Consider the following 17,106-nt stretch of genomic DNA (forward strand, 5'->3'; position numbering starts at 1 on the left):
TCCCTCTTTAATTTTGTGACGGGATTTTCTGGATTTAGATTCACACCCGAGCCTCCTTCCTCCTCATTTCATTTTCACTGCAATAAACTCTCCTTACGTGTAATTTGAAAACAATATTCCCCGAGCAGTCACAAGGTTGGAATCAAAATGTGCCGATCAGCATTCGAAGAGATCCTTAAATAAACCCCCAAAATCCTGTCTTTGTTTCATGGGCGTCTGGGCTCCAACAACCACCCGGAGCGCCTCCTGCTGGACGACTCGCAGCATTACAAGTACTGAAGAAAAGTTTTCTCCAGCCTTCCTCCTCAATGTTTTAGTCTCTGTACTCCTCCTCATCTTCTCTCTTCTATGCTCTCCTCTGCATTTATTCTCTAAATAGTTAAAAATAGAGAATCTTCAGAAGAAACTTCACACTGATTGTTTTTGTGCAACAGATTAAAACTTTATTTCGAGCAGCAACAGAACTTAAAAACCAACATTCAACAGAAAAACGGACCAACACAGACTTTCTCCCTCAGAGTTTCAGTTTGGTCTCAAACGTTGGGAGGAAAAACAAACTCCGAATCAAAGTGAAGAAGAACACCAACAAACAAACATCTCTTTAACCGTCTTCTTGCAGAGGCTTCGCTGCTCCTTCTCTCGACAGCCTGTCGGCCTCCTCGTTGCCGTGGTAGCCGGCGTGACCTGGGATGTGTATCTGGAGGAAGAGGAGAGGAAGAGTGAAGACAACTTTCTGACCTGTGAAGTCGTCTTTAAATAAGTTTCATCTCCTTAAATAAGTTTCATCTCTTTAAATAAGTTTCATCTCTTTAAATAAGTTTCATCTCTTTGAGATGAAGCAGCCGGAGTTTAAAAGTTGTGAACAGCAGAAACAAAACCATTCACTCTTCACTGCGGGTGTAATGAGCCTCTGGTGCCCCCTTGTGGCCGTCGGTCTGCCCTGCAGACAGGGTGAACCGTGGACCGGACCGGACCCTGCTGCAGGCTGATATTTACCCAGACCACCTCCAGCTCTGCGTTCAGTCTGTCCAGCTTCACGAAGTCGTCTTTATTGATGATCGGACCTCCAGATTTCAACCTCCAGCCGTTCAGCTTCCAGTTCTTCACCCACCTGGTCACACCTGCAGGGGGCAGCAGAGGGCCCAACCAGTGAAACACGTGGTTGAAGATCGGAGGTCAGCCCTGAGATGTGTTCAGTGTGACTCACCGTTGATGGTGAACATGCTGTCGGTGTAGAGGACCAGCTTCCTGATCTTCTTCTCTTTGGCCTGTTCCAGCGCTCTGCAGGCGGCCTGCCGACAGGTGAACACAGGTGTGAATCTTGTTCTTCGAATGAGACATTCCTGATCATGAACGAGATGTTCTTACTTGTATCTCGGCGCGCTGGTTGGTCTGTCGGCCCTCCAGACGCTCTGCAGCATTTCTGCAGCGACAAACTCCTGAGTTTATTGACTTTGTTTTTCATTTTGAAGCATTTGCTCATGTCATTTCTAGAATAAGAAGCCGTTTCCTCACAGCGGGTGGTTGCAGCCCCAGAACACTCCGATGCCGGCGCGAGCTCTTTTCTGTCCGTTACCAGAGCAGCAGCCATCGGTGTAAACCACCACGGCATCACCTGCACGGACGGAGACACGCCGCATCTGTCTACCTTCTCTAGTTCTACTTTTACAGACCGCGGACGTTCAATCACCTTCATTTACAGATTAAAACCTCCAACCTCACCCATGTATGTGAATCCGTCTGCCGACGAGCTCTCCGTCTGTTTGACCCGTTTGTGAGGAGACTCCGCCTCCTCCTCGTCTGAGTGACACCTCTTCTTGCCGAGAGGGATGTACTCCAGCGGCTCCGGGCCTCGTTTAGGAAGCAGACTGATGTCGGACTCCAAACTCGGAGTCACTGAGACAAAAACGAAAACACTGAGAACGTTGTGGCGTTTTCACTCGTCCTACTTAATGACCTTGAGGACGTATTTAACCTTCAGCTGCCTCAGAGACACCGTGACTGTTTTCTGTTGCTGTTGGGATCTTTTTAATGGTTGTTGGTATTTGACGGGATTAAAGAAGAAAGTGTTCATGTCAGCGTGGACCAGTTTACCTTTCTTCACCTGTGGAGCTGCAGGAGGCTCCGCCCCTCTGAAGAACGCCCAGGCGTCGCGCTCTGATGCAAACTTCTTGAAGGCGGCGGCTGGAAATTTTTCCACTTGGCTTTTACATTCATCCCTAAATCACAAACAGAAACAGGACAATATTGATCACTGTTCAAAAAAATCTGAACAGGAAATGACTTGCTTGGAGTCTGTTTCCCAAACCTGAAACACAATATATTGTCTATTGAATTGTAATTACTGTAGTTCCTTTGTGAGAACCATACTGGGCTGAACACCTCTTCACATAAAAATCTTACAATTATATTGTTTTTTCCAAGACATCTCATAAGTCTTAAACAAACAGCTGAGATCTTTTGATAAACGTGGCAGAGCTTTAGATCCCCAGTGTCTTCCTATAGTTCCTCTAGTTCTCTGATGACTCTGCAGTGGTCGGTGTATAAGGGATGGACGGGAGGAGGAGTCAGTGGTCGGTGTATAAGGGATGGACGGGAGGAGGAGTCAGTGGTCGGTGTATAAGGGATGGACGGGAGGAGGAGTCAGTGGTCGGTGTATAAGGGACGGACGGGAGGAGGAGTCAGTGGTCGGTGTATAAGGGATGGACGGGAGGAGGAGTCAGTGGTCGGTGTATAAGGGATGGACGGGAGGAGGAGTCAGTGGTCGGTGTATAAGGGATGGATGGGAGGAGGAGTCAGTGGTCGGTGTATAAGGGACGGACGGGAGGAGGAGTCAGTGGTCGGTGTATAAGGGATGGATGGGAGGAGGAGTCAGTGGTCGGTGTATAAGGGATGGACGGGAGGAGGAGTCAGTGGTCGGTGTATAAGGGATGGACGGGAGGAGGAGTCAGTGGTCAGTGTATAAGGGATGGACGGGAGGAGGAGTCAGTGGTCGGTGTATAAGGGATGGACGGGAGGAGGAGTCAGTGGTCGGTGTATAAGGGACGGACGGGAGGAGGAGTCAGTGGGTGTATAAGGGATGGACGGGAGGAGGAGTCAGTGGTCGGTGTATAAGGGATGGACGGGAGGAGGAGTCAGTGGTCGGTGTATAAGGGATGGACGGGAGGAGGAGTCAGTGGTCGGTGTATAAGGGATGGACGGGAGGAGGAGTACAGGGCAGTAGTGGAGGACTTTGTGGAGTGGGCGGGAAGGAATCACCTGCTCCTGAACGTAACCAAGACCAGAGAGATGGTGGTCGGCTTCAGGAGGAAGACGACGGCTCCACAACCGCTGAGAGTTCTGGGAGAGGAGGTGGACATGGTGGAGGAGGACAAGTACCTGGATGTCTCCATGACAACAGACTGAACTGGAAGACCAACATCAATGCTGTCTACAAGAAGGGGATGAGTTGACTCTTTTTCTGAGGAAACTTCGATCCTTCAATGTGTGCAGTGAGATGTTTGAGATGTTCTACCAGTCTGTTGTGGCCAGTGCATTGTACTTCTAGTAGTCTGCTGGGGGGAGGTGGGAGGGGGGGCAGCATTGGAGCCGGAGACACCAACAGACTTAACAAACTGGTGAAGAAGGCCGGCTCCATCATCGGCTACAAACTGGACAGTCTGGAAAAGGTGGTGGAGAGGAGGACGCTGAACAAACTATTGTCCATCTTGGATAATCCTGTCCCCCCTCTCAACCACCTGCTGCAGGGACAGAGGAGGACGTTCTCCAAAAGATTCCTCCAGCTCCGCTGTCACAAGGACAGTTACAGGAGATCATTCCAGATACAGGAGATCATTCCAGATACAGGAGATCATTCCTGATACAGGAGATCGTTCCTGATACAGGAGATCATTCCAGATACAGGAGATCATTCCTGATACAGGAGATCATTCCTGATACAGGAGATCATTCCTGATACAGGAGATCATTCCTGATACAGGAGATCGTTCCTGATACAGGAGATCGTTCCTGATACAGGAGATCATTCCAGATACAGGAGATCATTCCAGATACAGGAGATCATTCCAGATACAGGAGATCATTCCAGATACAGGAGATCATTCCTGATACAGGAGATCATTCCAGATACAGGAGATCGTTCCAGATACAGGAGATCGTTCCAGATACAGGAGATCGTTCCTGATACAGGAGATCGTTCCTGATACAGGAGATCGTTCCAGATACAGGAGATCGTTCCTGATACAGGAGATCGTTCCTGATACAGGAGATCGTTCCAGATACAGGAGATCGTTCCTGATACAGGAGATCGTTCCTGATACAGGAGATCGTTCCAGATACAGGAGATCGTTCCTGATACAGGAGATCGTTCCTGATACAGGAGATCGTTCCTGATACAGGAGATCGTTCCTGATACAGGAGATCGTTCCAGATACAGGAGATCGTTCCAGATACAGGAGATCGTTCCTGATACAGGAGATCGTTCCTGATACAGGAGATCGTTCCTGATACAGGAGATCGTTCCTGATACAGGAGATCATTCCAGATACAGGAGATCATTCCAGATACAGGAGATCATTCCTGATACAGGAGATCATTCCAGATACAGGAGATCATTCCAGATACAGGAGATCATTCCTGATACAGGAGATCATTCCAGATACAGGAGATCATTCCAGATACAGGAGATCATTCCTGATACAGGAGATCATTCCAGATACAGGAGATCATTCTAGATACAGGAGATCATTCCAGATACAGGAGATCATTCCCGATACAGGAGATCATTCCAGATACAGGAGATCATTCCAGATCCAGGAGATCATTCCTGATACAGGAGATCATTCCTGATACAGGAGATCATTCTAGATACAGGAGATCATTCCAGATACAGGAGATCATTCCTGATACAGGAGATCATTCCTGATACAGGAGATGGTTCCAGATACAGGAGATCATTCCTGATACAGGAGATCATTCCTGATACAGGAGATCATTCCAGATACAGGAGATCATTCCTGATACAGGAGATCATTCCTGATACAGGAGATCATTCCAGATACAGGAGATCATTCCTGATACAGGAGATCATTCCTGCCCACTGCAATAAGACTGTACAATAACTCACCTCTGGCAAAATCCATCACAGTACAATAACACTGTTGACTGTGTTTCTTGGTTGCTTGTATATTATGTGTATATTATATATATATATATATATATAGATATATACTGTACTGTATGTGTGTGTGTGTGTATATATATATATATATATATATATGTTGACTGTGTTTATTGGTTTGTTGTATATAATATATATATATTTAATGTACTGTATATATACTGTATGTACTGTGCATTTTATATTTTATATTTTTTTTATTTTATTGCTTTTCTATTCTATTATTCTATTCTATTATTATTTTATTCTATTGTTTCTATTATTGCTTCTGTATGTATGCTGCTGTGGCGAAAAAATTTCCCCTCGGGGATTAATAAAGTATATACCTACCTACCTACCTACAGGGGATCCAGCACCGCCCGATGCTGGGTGTGTTTTAATGGAGGAAAATGTAATATCATTGAAATAAGCAGTTGCTGATACCTGCAGAATTAAAGAGTGGATTGTGATGGTCACAAAAACTAGAAAAATATCTTTTCTACGATGTGTTGTTTTACAAGAGACTGAAGGAGACGGTGAATCACCAGTTTTCTGAATGGAGTTTGGAGTACATGCAGTGAGTGATCCATGACTTCCAGAGGAGCGAGCAGACATGACAGATGTGAGCAGTCTCACCATGAACCGTAGACTCACCGTAGACTCACCATGACCCGTAGACTGACCGTAGACTGACCATGAACCGTAGACTGACCGTAGACTGACCGTAGACTGACCATGACCCGTAGACTGACCGTAGACTCACCATGAACCGTAGACTGACCGTAGACTCACCATGACCCGTAGACTGACCGTAAACTGACCGTAGACTGACCGTAGACTCACCATGACCCGTAGACTGACTGTAGACTGACTGTAGACTGACCATAGACTCACCATGACCCGTAGACTGACTATAGACTGACTGTAGACTGACCGTAGACTGACCATGACCCGTAGACTGACCGTAGACTCACCATGAACCGTAGACTGACCGTAGACTCACCATGACCCGTAGACTGACCGTAAACTGACCGTAGACTGACCGTAGACTCACCATGACCCGTAGACTGACCGTAGACTGACCGTAGACTCACCATGAACCGTAGACTGACCGTAGACTGACTGTAGACTGACCGTAGACTCACCATGACCCGTAGACTGACCGTAGACTGACCATAAACTCACCATGACCCGTAGACTGACCGTAAACTCACCATGACCCATAGACTCACCATGACCCGTAGACTGACCATAGACTCACCATGACCCGTATACTGACTATAGACTGACCGTAGACTCACCATGACCCGTAGACTGACTGTAGACTGACTGTAGACTGACCGTAGACTCACCATGACCCGTAGACTGACCATGACCCGTAGACTGACTGTAGACTGACCGTAGACTCACCATGACCCGTAGACTCACCATGACCCGTAGACTGACCGTAGACTGACCGTAGACTCACCATGACCCGTAGACTGACTGTAGACTGACTGTAGACTGACCGTAGACTCACCATGACCCGTAGACTGACTGTAGACTGACTGTAGACTGACCGTAGACTCACCATGACCCGTAGACTGACTGTAGACTGACTGTAGACTGACCATGACCCGTAGACTCACCATGACCCGTAGACTGACTGTAGACTGACTGTAGACTGACCGTAGACTCACCATGACCCGTAGACTCCCGGGTTGAACCCTTTCCTGACCGCGTAGAAGAACTTGCCCTTCGCCATGTCGTCAGCGGCGCTGCAAACACTCCTCCGGACTGCTCTGAAAACACCGGTCAGTCTGAACATCACTGTCCGCCGACATGCTGCCGGGAGGCGGAGGCGGAGGCGGCTCGCATCGTGAGATTAAATAAACGTCAACAAATCTAACAGTTCGGCGCGTTTCACGTTGACTTCCTGAAATGTTGTCAAATTTAAGGTTGCCCAAACTAGCTACGGACTAGCTATTTTGTTGACTTGCTCTGCATCATAAAATAAATATAAAAGTTATTCTAAAAACATGGCAACCATATAACATATCTTGTAGTCTTCCCAGACCGGAATCGGGCGTTTGTTTAAAACGTAAATAATGCGACAACAAGGAAAAAATAAATCCAAAAGTAGCTACCAGTCATCAGTTACCTTCAGATGTGTCTGTTTTTTCACTAAACTCTCGCGATGCTTGATATCACGCCAAGCGTGGATCCTAGGTCTCGCGATATCGAAATCAGCCGCCGCGATTGGATTAATCCAAGTCTCGCGATGTTCCGGCCTCTTCCTTGGCCGTCGTTGACAGAGGTTAGTCGTGCCGATTTTCACCGGACTGGTTTTTCTGTTCTAAAATGTACTTTAATGGCGTTTAATTGTGAAGTTTACGTCCGATGAGGTATTTAAAGACGCTGATACGTTAGATTGTGTGATATTCAGGAGCGGATGGCTCTCAAAAGTCTGGAAATGAATCGTAGTCGAGTCTCCGGAGGGCGGTGGTGGAGCAGCTAGCAGGCCGGGCATGTGTTCAGTCCGCCGGAGGAGGAGGACCAGAAGCTCCGATCAACTTTATCAACTTTATTAACTTTATCAACTTTATTAAACTCTTTAAACTCTTTAAACTGACGAGCCGGCAGGTTTCTGTAAAATGAAAGTGGTTTAAACCTGAGCAGGTCGGTCAGCTGGCTAGTTTCTGTTAAACACGCTGAACTTTGATTTGTGGCTTCAGCTCCGTTTATTTTCAGATCTTTGTGATTATTGATTATTAATTATTGATTATTGTCTCTGAGTTTGTGTCCTGGTTCAAGTTGAATTCCCGCTTAGCACAGCGCTGGTTACCGTTAGCTGCCGGTTCTCCGGGAGACCCGGACCTGCTGGTGCAAACTAACCCGACGACCTGCACATGTAACCGGCCTGTGTCCCCCACAGACTGAGGCCATGTTCAGTACCAGCGCCAAGATAGTGAAGCCCAACGGCGAGAAGCCAGACGAGTTCGAGTCCGGGATCTCCCAGGTAAGAGGTGGGGGGGGAGGTGGAGGAGAGGAGGGGGGGAGAGGTGGAGGAGAGGAGGTGGAGGGGTCACCTCGTTATTCTGATAGAAAACAGGACAGAAATCACATGTTTATCTGGTGGAGTTCATGTGATTCATCAAGGAAAGCATCATAATATCAGGAGTGAGGTGACTGATGTGTGTGTGACCTCATTACTTGTATATATATTATATATAATTATTAGTAGTGAGGTGACTGATGTGTGTGTGACCTCATTACTTGTATATATTATATATAATTATTAGTAGTGAGGTGACTGATGTGTGTGTGACCTCATTACTTGTATATATTATATATAATTATTAGTAGTGAGGTGACTGATGTGTGTGTGACCTCATTACTTGTATATATTATATATAATTATTAGTAGTGAGGTGACTGATGTGTGTGTGACCTCATTACTTGTATATATTATATATAATTATTAGTAGTGAGGTGACTGATGTGTGTGTGACCTCATTACTTGTATATATTATATATAATTATTAGTAGTGAGGTGACTGATGTGTGTGTGACCTCATTACTTGTATATATTATATATAATTATTAGTAGTGAGGTGACTGATGTGTGTGTGACCTCATTACTTATATATATTATATAATTATTAGTAGTGAGGTGACTGATGTGTGTGTGACCTCATTACTTGTATATATTATATATAATTATTAGTAGTGAGGTGACTGATGTGTGTGTGACCTCATTACTTGTATATATTATATATAATTATTAGTAGTGAGGTGGCTGATGTGTGTGTGACCTCATTACTTGTATATATTATATATAATTATTAGTAGTGAGGTATGATGTGTGTACCTCATTACTTGTATATATTATATATAATTATTAGTAGTGAGATGGCTGATGTGTGTGTGACCTCATTACTTGTATATATTATATATAATTATTAGTAGTGAGGTGATGGAGATGCAGGTGTTGACTGATATGAACTTCCTGCAGGCTCTGCTCGAGCTGGAGATGAACTCTGACCTGAAGGCTCAGCTGAGGGAGCTGAACATCACTGCAGCAAAGGTGGGACTACCAGTCAGATTAAAACATTATGTATCTGGAGATGTTGGACCTTGAGTCCGACCCGACGTGGACATCCAGGAGCGTCCTGGCTCTGTCCTGGTGGCGTTATGGGAGCGTAGCTCTGAGACGTCCAGTCCCGTTCCACACCGTCGGATACTAAGCTGCGTCCCCGGCTGCTCGCCGGTGAGGACGAGCGTCCTGCATATTCCTACATCTTCCCAGAGTCCTCTGGACCGTGACCGGGGAGTTAAACCATGCAGTGCACATGATCAGACACAACCGGTGTTTAATGGTGGAATACTTCACGTTCACTCCGGTTATTTAAAGCTAAATCCATCTTTGGTTGAAAGGTTTCTGGTCTCCTCGTCTTCACTCCGTCCAATCTGTTTCAGGAGATCGAGGTCGGTGGCAGCAGGAAAGCCATCATCATCTTCGTTCCTGTTCCTCAGCTCAAGTCCTTCCAGAAGATTCAGGTGCGTCTGGTCAGGGAGCTGGAGAAGAAGTTCAGCGGGAAGCACGTGGTCTTCATCGCACAGGTGAGGAGGATGATGATGGTGGTCAGATTGAAGATGAGATTGGTGATTATGTCCTGAACTGTGAGGCTCGTTCAGGCTGCATGTGATCCGTCTTCATCTCAAAGTTTAAGGTTTGTTCTCCCGAGTTTTGCTTCTTCATCTGTTCAGGAATCCTGCAGAGACGAGTTCTCGTTGGGAATCAAGTGAAAGATGGCCTGCTGAAAACTTAGTTTACGTCTAAATGACTTTTAAACCTGTTGAAGGTCCCGGTGGACTCGTCCTGATATATCGACAAGATGCTTTAAAAAACTGAGATGAGTGTATTGTCTCCGACGTGGACATCCAGGAGCGTCCTGGCTCTGTCCTGGTGGCGTTATGGGAGCGTAGCTCTGAGACGTCCAGTCCCGTTCCACACCGTCGGACACTAAGCTGCGTCCCCGGCTGCTCGCCGGTGAGGACGAGCGTCCTGCATATTCCTACATCTTCCCAGAGTCCTCTGGACCGTGACCGGGGAGTTAAACCATGCAGTGCACATGATCAGAACCAGAACATCCGTCTGACCGCCTTGTTTTGATGTTTTATGTGAATCCTGATCATTAATTTAATGTTGTTGACTTCCAGAGGAGAATTCTGCCCAAACCCACCAGGAAAAGCCGCACGAAGAACAAGCAGAAGCGTCCGAGGAGGTGAGTGGACTCGGTTCTTCTGCAGGTCCGACGGCACCACACGTTCCAAATAAAACCTGCACCGAGTTCCTTTTTATTTTGGGATGTAAAATCAGATCCACTGTGATGGAAATGTGAATTTTAGACTTCTTCTTTCTTTCTTTTCTTTTTTTTTTTATACAAAAAAAAACTAGTTTTAATTTCTGTGACATCACAAACCCGACACGAACTGATAATAACGTTTGTCGACGGTTTATTTTTTATTCGATGAACTTTTATTTGATTATTTTCATCTCTATTTCATTTCTAATAGTTTGTCATCAACTTGTAAAGCTTTATTAAATTGCACTTGAGTTGTTTTAAAGGTTCAATTTAAATAACTTTAAATCTGACCAACAGTCATAAACCTGAAACATTGATTGTTTCACTTTTAATACAAATAGATTATTGAAGTTGCTGCTGATTATCTCAGATCTTAACACATTATACCTAAATGAATATTTACAACGGAGTGAAAATGAGGTGATTGTGGAGGTCATTGAGGTCCAGCTGTTTGGAAAAAGGATGAAAATCAACTTCCTTCATGTTCAAGTTTCTGGTTTTTGACACTAAAAGAAAAACTGCTGATAAATGGAGATGATTGCTGAAGCCGACGTGGACATCCAGGAGCGTCCTGGCTCTGTCCTGGTGGCGTTATGGGAGCGTAGCTCTGAGACGTCCAGTCCCGTTCCACACCGTCGGACACTAAGCTGCGTCCCCGGCTGCTCGCCGGTGAGGACGAGCGTCCTGCATATTCCTACATCTTCCCAGAGTCCTCTGGACCGTGACCGGGGAGTTAAACCATGCAGTGCACATGATCAGACACAACCGGTGTTTAATGGTGGAATACTTCACGTTCACTCCGGTTATTTAAAGCTAAATCCATCTTTGGTTGAAAGGTTTCTGGTCTCCTCGTTTTTATTTCATGTTTTTGATTTGAAGTTAAACTAATCGGTGCACACGAGCTTCGCTGACTCACATGAATACACGTTTATATTTTACACCAGCATAATTAAACATGTATATAAAGTGTTTTTTATGATATTATTAGTACCTGATGAAGTTTTCAGTGTTGATATTAATTTAACTATAAAGTCTTTAAAGTAGCGTGTCTTCGTTTCTATTGATTCATCTTTTCCTGATAATTCTGTCCATAAAGTGTATAAATAATAACATCACATTTTCTCAGCGCTACAATTAACATCAGATTGTTTTTTTTGTCAGTTTCATTTCTACAGCTGATTTAAACATTAGAAACCGTTAGAGACGAACAATAAAACAAAACAAAAGAAGTGAAGAACACTTCAATACGAGCTGTGAATAATACTCAAGTGCTTCTGTATGCTGCTGTAGCGAAAAAAAATTCCCCTCGGGGATTAATAAAGTAACTACCTACCTACCTAACCTAAAAACATTTTGATTCAGTTAAATAGGATTTAATCTGAAAATGAAGTTGATGTTTTCACTTGATTTAAACTGAACCAACAGTCTGAAATAGATTTGATTTTAATATTCAACTTTATAAAAGAGAATGTGTAATTAGTAAATATTCTTTTAGAGCATTGAAGTTGTTTGTATTGATTTAATATTGATGGAATCAGCTGTTTGTGTTTTCGTCCTTCAGCCGCACCCTGACCGCGGTCCACGACGCCATCCTGGAGGACCTGGTGTTCCCCAGCGAGATCGTGGGAAAGAGGATCCGAGTGAAGCTGGACAGCAGCCGGCTCATCAAGGTCCACCTGGACAAGGCTCAGCAGAACAACGTGGAACACAAAGTGAGTCCGGATCCAAATGGGTTTTTATTGATCGACTGGCAGGTTCTGCTCAACATTCAGGGTTTGAATTTACATATTTGAAGTGTTTGGTTGTTCGGATCGGCTGTCAAATTCATAGATTACATCAATAATTAAAGTTTGTGATCCACAAGTGATCAGATTAAATCCTAAACCGAAGTAGCTGTTAGTTTGTCTCCGACGTGGACATCCAGGAGCGTCCTGGCTCTGTCCTGGTGGCGTTATGGGAGCGTAGCTCTGAGACGTCCAGTCCCGTTCCACACCGTCGGACACTAAGCTGCGTCCCCGGCTGCTCGCCGGTGAGGACGAGCGTCCTGCATATTCCTACATCTTCCCAGAGTCCTCTGGACCGTGACCGGGGAGTTAAACCATGCAGTGCACATGATCTACATTTTCCTTTTTAAATACTATAAATAAGTAAATTTCAGTTTCTGTAGTCGCTTCAAGAAGTTAAAGATCTGAATATGTGGATGTTTGCTGTCTTCCAGGTGGAAACCTTCTCTGGTGTCTACAAGAAGCTCACTGGCAAAGACGTCGTGTTTGAATTCCCTGAATTCCAGCTGTAAATGCAGATGACAAAATAAATGTGTTTACTGTCCCAGTTGGTGGTTTGGTTTTTATTCAGAAGATGAACACAGTTTTCATATCATTTAATCCTGAACAGCTTTAATTCAGCTCCACACGTTCTCCACATCCGTCTGTATTTAACAGTCTGGCGCCACCTGGAGGCTGAACTGGGTTTCACTCCCAAAGGGTCTTGACCAGAATTATTGCGTTTCCATGAACAGAAGTGTGTTGGTCCATTTCATGTAACACTTCCTGTTGAAGGAACTCTGCAGGGACGAGATGATCTTTCATTCAACCATCGACGCTGACGTGAGCTCCGTACTCAGTAAATACTGAAAGTCACAGCATCTTCTTTTATAATCTGAGCCGGACCTCTTCGGACAAATCTTCAAACCACGTTTTAACACTTGGTGCATTGAAAAGTGATCCAAAAAACAATTATGAGCCATTTAAATTAACGGAACATTTTAAATCTATCAATTTATTTAAAGTCACAAAGCAATTTAAAGATTAAAATATATACAATAAAAATATCACAAAGCAGATTTTAACTTGTGGAAACTTTTCATTTAAAAATGACTAAATTAGCAGATTTGAGCTTCATCAACACTGAACCAGCGTTTCCACCACAAACGTGTCCAGAGTAGATCCAGAAGATCCCGTAGATCCAGAAGATCCCGTAGATCCAGAAGATTTAGAAGAGTGACGCCGGTCTGGATCTTTCTGACGTCTTCTCATGATGACGGAGAATTTCCTCCTTATTTCTCTGTACTTTTGTGAAACTTCTTCCGATTTGTCCTCCCTGGCGTGAACACGGTCGAGGTCACGAGCTGCTCTCGGGTTGCAGCTCTGCGGCGCCCCCTGCTGCCTGGTGGCGCTGACCGATGTCCTGCAGCAGGACGGCGTTGGAGAGCCTCCACTTCCTGTACGTGGGCGGGGAGAGCGTCGGCGTGTCGAGGATCTGCTCCACCGCCAGCAGCTCCGACTGCTTCGCCTACAGGACCAGATCACAGGTACTTTTACTGCAGTACTGCACTTCATACACACTTCAGGTATTTGTACTCATGTATTTTCTTTTCATGCAACTTCACACAACAGCTGACGTTAAATATTTGTACCTCTAAATTCATCTGACTGAGTTACTTGAAGCTTTCTGATGACTCCGGTTGGTTTTGAAACAGACTTGAACTGATCAGTAACGTTAAAACGCACCGCGACAACTACGTTAAAAACAACGAAAAAACTTAAACATCATCGCATTGAACCATCAAGATCACCGATTGGTGTAAACCATCTTTCCCTGAAGCTGCGAACGCGCTCAGACGAGCCTCGATCATCTCGAGTGCGACAAATTATGCTCACGTGTTTTTTTATTCAATAGGACACTTGTAATAAATTATAACAGCATTTTTAAACCTTCAATGTGCTGCTGAGGATCCGCAGCAGGTGAAGCTTTTCGTTGACTTGGTCGTTCACACATCGCCGGATGAACGACGCCCTGAAGTCCTTCTGACCCGACGGACCAATCGGAGACAAGCTGGCTGCCTTCAGGTGTTTGTAGAGGACCTCCATCTCGTCAGGCGGCCCCTCTGGAAACAGGAAGTGGTCGGTTAGTTGGAGCAGCGGTGGGCGTGGTTACCAGGTGGCTGCGGGTGTTCACCGTGAGGGACTCGCTCTTCTGTTTGGTCTGCGTCATGTCGCTGAGGGCAGGACACGGCTGCACCGGGGACGTCCAACCAGGACAGCCGCTCGGCGATCCCCGATGTCGCTCTTCTTCTTCCGGTCTGGTTTAAATCGTCGCCTGCTGAGCTGCTCCGATGTCTGGGTTCAAGGGTCAGCGTGGCGGACGGGAGGGAGGTGACGGAGAAAGACTCACAGGGATGAAGATCGTCTCCCTGTAAGAAGGACAGACACTTTTATAGACGTAAACACGAGACACTATGCCCCGCCCATGTGAGTCCAACAGACACGCCCCCAAACACAGCTCTCTTTAAGGCCTCGTATTTAATTATTGCTGTTTTCACTCACGTTTTCAGAATCTGCCTCGTTCAGTTGAGAATCCAGACAACAGGAAGTTGATGTACCCTCGTGTTCATCGTGATCGCTGCCTTCACTGTAGCAGTCTGCAGAGGACACAGAATAAACAACAATGAAGAGAAAGCAGCACGGCAGGAAGTACAGGAAGTAACATATACCTGAACAGGTCATAAAAAGTCACACTATAGTATGTCGTCTATAATATGATAAAAAAGTCACACTATAGCATGTCGTCTAAAATATGATAAAAAAGTCATACTATAGCATGTCGTCTAAAATATGATAAAAAAGTCACACTATAGCATGTCGTCTAAAATATGATAAAAAAGTCAAACTATAGCATGTCGTCTAAAATATGATAAAAAAGTCATACTATAGCATGTCGTCTATAATATGATAAAAAAGTCATACTATAGCATGTCGTCTAAAATATGATAAAAAAGTCACACTATAGCATGTCGTCTAAAATATGATAAAAAAGTCATACTATAGCATGTCGTCTATAATATGATAAAAAAGTCATACTATAGCATGTCGTCTATAATATCATAAAAAAGTCACACTATAGCATGTCGTCTAAAATATGATAAAAAAGTCATACTATAGCATGTCGTCTATAATATGATAAAAAAGTCATACTATAGCATGTCGTCTATAATATGATAAAAAAGTCATACTATAGCATGTCGTCTAAAATATGATAAAAAAGTCATACTATAGCATGTCGTCTATAATATGATAAAAAAGTCATACTATAGCATGTCGTCTATAATATGATAAAAAAGTCATACTATAGCATGTCGTCTATAATATCATAAAAAAGTCACACTATAGCATGTCGTCTAAAATATGATAAAAAAGTCACACTATAGCATGTCGTCTATAATATGATAAAAAAGTCACACTATAGCATGTCGTCTAAAATATGATAAAAAAGTCATACTATAGCATGTCGTCTAAAATATGATAAAAAAGTCATACTATAGCATGTCGTCTAAAATATGATAAAAAAGTCATACTATAGCATGTCGTCTAAAATATGATAAAAAAGTCACACTATAGCATGTCGTCTAAAATATGATAAAAAAGTCATACTATAGCATGTCGTCTAAAATATGATAAAAAAGTCATACTATAGCATGTCGTCTAAAATATGATAAAAAAGTCACACTATAGCATGTCGTCTAAAATATGATAAAAAAGTCATACTATAGCATGTCGTCTATAATATGATAAAAAAGTCATACTATAGCATGTCGTCTATAATATGATAAAAAAGTCATACTATAACATGTCGTCTATAATATGATAAAAAAGTCACACTATAGCATGTCGTCTATAATATGACAAAAAAGTCACACTATAGCATGTCGTCTAAAATATGATAAAAAAAAGTCATACTATAACATGTCGTCTAAAATATGATAAAAAAGTCATACTATAGCATGTCGTCTATAATATGATAAAAAAGTCATACTATAGCATGTCGTCTATAATATGACAAAAAAGTCATACTATAGCATGTCGTCTATAATATGATAAAAAAGTCATACTATAGCATGTCGTCTAAAATATGATAAAAAAGTCACACTATAGCATGTCGTCTAAAATATGATAAAAAAGTCATACTATAGCATGTCGTCTATAATATGATAAAAAAGTCATACTATAGCATGTCGTCTATAATATGATAAAAAAGTCATACTATAGCATGTCGTCTAAAATATGATAAAAAAGTCACACTATAGCATGTCGTCTAAAATATGATAAAAAAGTCATACTATAGCATGTCGTCTAAAATATGATAAAAAAGTCATACTATAGCATGTCGTCTATAATATGACAAAAAAGTCATACTATAACATGTCGTCTAAAATATGATAAAAAAGTCATACTATAGCATGTCGTCTATAATATGACAAAAAAGTCACACTATAGCATGTCGTCTAAAATATGATAAAAAAGTCATACTATAGCATGTCGTCTATAATATGATAAAAAAGTCATACTATAGCATGTCGTCTATAATATGATAAAAAAGTCATACTATAGCATGTCGTCTAAAATATGATAAAAAAGTCATACTATAGCATGTCGTCTAAAATATGATAAAAAAGTCATACTATAGCATGTCGTCTATAATATGATAAAAAAGTCATACTATAGCATGTCGTCTATAATATGATAAAAAAAGTCATACTATAGCATGTCGTCTATAATATGATAAAAAAGTCATACTATAGCATGTCGTCTATAATATGATAAA

At 43.2% G+C, this 17,106-nt stretch overlaps 3 protein-coding genes and 4 non-coding genes across 9 annotated transcripts; 5 read left to right on the top strand and 2 right to left on the bottom strand.

Annotated features, from left to right (window-relative positions):
• Positions 1-417: 417 nt before the first annotated feature.
• On the bottom strand, positions 418-7,323 carry rnaseh1 (ribonuclease H1). 3 transcript variants are annotated; one of them, XM_069687620.1, is made up of 9 exons: positions 6,110-6,287; positions 5,824-6,018; positions 2,095-2,219; positions 1,723-1,896; positions 1,516-1,615; positions 1,369-1,423; positions 1,208-1,292; positions 997-1,121; positions 418-697 (listed from the first exon to the last, which is right to left on the bottom strand). In XM_069687620.1, exons 1-9 carry the CDS (start codon positions 6,253-6,255, stop codon positions 602-604), a joined length of 1,101 nt encoding a protein of 366 aa, XP_069543721.1. In that variant the 5' UTR covers positions 6,256-6,287; the 3' UTR covers positions 418-601. The 3 variants fall into 3 exon arrangements, with proteins under 3 accessions (XP_069543721.1, XP_069543722.1, XP_069543719.1); XM_069687621.1 differs by lacking the exons at positions 5,824-6,018; positions 6,110-6,287 and adding an exon at positions 6,838-7,323; XM_069687618.1 differs by lacking the exon at positions 6,110-6,287 and having other exon boundaries at positions 5,824-5,993.
• A 105-nt stretch (positions 7,324-7,428) lies between these two features.
• rps7 (ribosomal protein S7) lies at positions 7,429-12,837 on the top strand. Its single transcript, XM_069687623.1, has 7 exons — positions 7,429-7,454; positions 8,073-8,156; positions 9,153-9,224; positions 9,617-9,760; positions 10,361-10,425; positions 12,068-12,218; positions 12,725-12,837. Exons 2-7 carry the CDS (start codon positions 8,082-8,084, stop codon positions 12,800-12,802), a joined length of 585 nt encoding a protein of 194 aa, XP_069543724.1. The 5' UTR covers positions 7,429-7,454; positions 8,073-8,081; the 3' UTR covers positions 12,803-12,837.
• On the top strand, positions 9,286-9,493 carry LOC138614284 (small nucleolar RNA SNORA73 family). The gene has a single exon (XR_011310245.1). It is a non-coding gene; the product is annotated as a small nucleolar RNA SNORA73 family (small nucleolar RNA).
• LOC138614286 (small nucleolar RNA SNORA73 family) lies at positions 10,069-10,276 on the top strand. Its single transcript, XR_011310248.1, has one exon. It is a non-coding gene; the product is annotated as a small nucleolar RNA SNORA73 family (small nucleolar RNA).
• LOC138614287 (small nucleolar RNA SNORA73 family) lies at positions 11,054-11,261 on the top strand. The gene has a single exon (XR_011310249.1). It is a non-coding gene; the product is annotated as a small nucleolar RNA SNORA73 family (small nucleolar RNA).
• Positions 12,414-12,621, top strand: LOC138614285 (small nucleolar RNA SNORA73 family). Its single transcript, XR_011310246.1, has one exon. It is a non-coding gene; the product is annotated as a small nucleolar RNA SNORA73 family (small nucleolar RNA).
• LOC138614279 (interactor protein for cytohesin exchange factors 1-like) lies at positions 12,832-15,036 on the bottom strand. Its single transcript, XM_069687622.1, has 4 exons — positions 14,832-15,036; positions 14,464-14,698; positions 14,220-14,392; positions 12,832-13,797 (listed from the first exon to the last, which is right to left on the bottom strand). Exons 1-4 carry the CDS (start codon positions 15,009-15,011, stop codon positions 13,627-13,629), a joined length of 759 nt encoding a protein of 252 aa, XP_069543723.1. The 5' UTR covers positions 15,012-15,036; the 3' UTR covers positions 12,832-13,626.
• Positions 15,037-17,106: the final 2,070 nt, after the last annotated feature.

Source organism: Brachyistius frenatus, unplaced genomic scaffold (genome assembly GCF_029030835.1).
Source record: "Brachyistius frenatus isolate BFR_SWC_R1_liver_20210118 unplaced genomic scaffold, ASM2903083v1 Contig_478, whole genome shotgun sequence".
NCBI classification, from domain to species: domain Eukaryota; kingdom Metazoa; phylum Chordata; class Actinopteri; family Embiotocidae; genus Brachyistius; species Brachyistius frenatus.

Coding starts and splice junctions, on each gene's coding strand:
- rnaseh1 (XM_069687620.1), bottom strand. CDS start 6,255: ATGGTGAGTCTACGGTCAGTCTACGGTCAGTCTACGGGTCATGGTGAG. Junction 1,897..2,094: donor AGCTCCACAGGTGAAGAAAG/GTAAACTGGTCC, acceptor TTTTTGTCTCAG/TGACTCCGAGTTTGGAGTCC. Junction 698..996: donor CAGAGCTGGAGGTGGTCTGG/GTAAATATCAGC, acceptor CTCTTCCTCCAG/ATACACATCCCAGGTCACGC.
- rps7 (XM_069687623.1), top strand. CDS start 8,082: ATGTTCAGTACCAGCGCCAAGATAGTGAAGCCCAACGGCGAGAAGCCA. Junction 8,157..9,152: donor TCGAGTCCGGGATCTCCCAG/GTAAGAGGTGGG, acceptor AACTTCCTGCAG/GCTCTGCTCGAGCTGGAGAT. Junction 12,219..12,724: donor AGAACAACGTGGAACACAAA/GTGAGTCCGGAT, acceptor GCTGTCTTCCAG/GTGGAAACCTTCTCTGGTGT.
- LOC138614279 (XM_069687622.1), bottom strand. CDS start 15,011: ATGACCTGTTCAGGTATATGTTACTTCCTGTACTTCCTGCCGTGCTGC. Junction 14,393..14,463: donor AGAAGAGCGAGTCCCTCACG/GTGAACACCCGC, acceptor TCCTGTTTCCAG/AGGGGCCGCCTGACGAGATG. Junction 13,798..14,219: donor TCCTCAGCAGCACATTGAAG/GTTTAAAAATGC, acceptor CTGGTCCTGTAG/GCGAAGCAGTCGGAGCTGCT.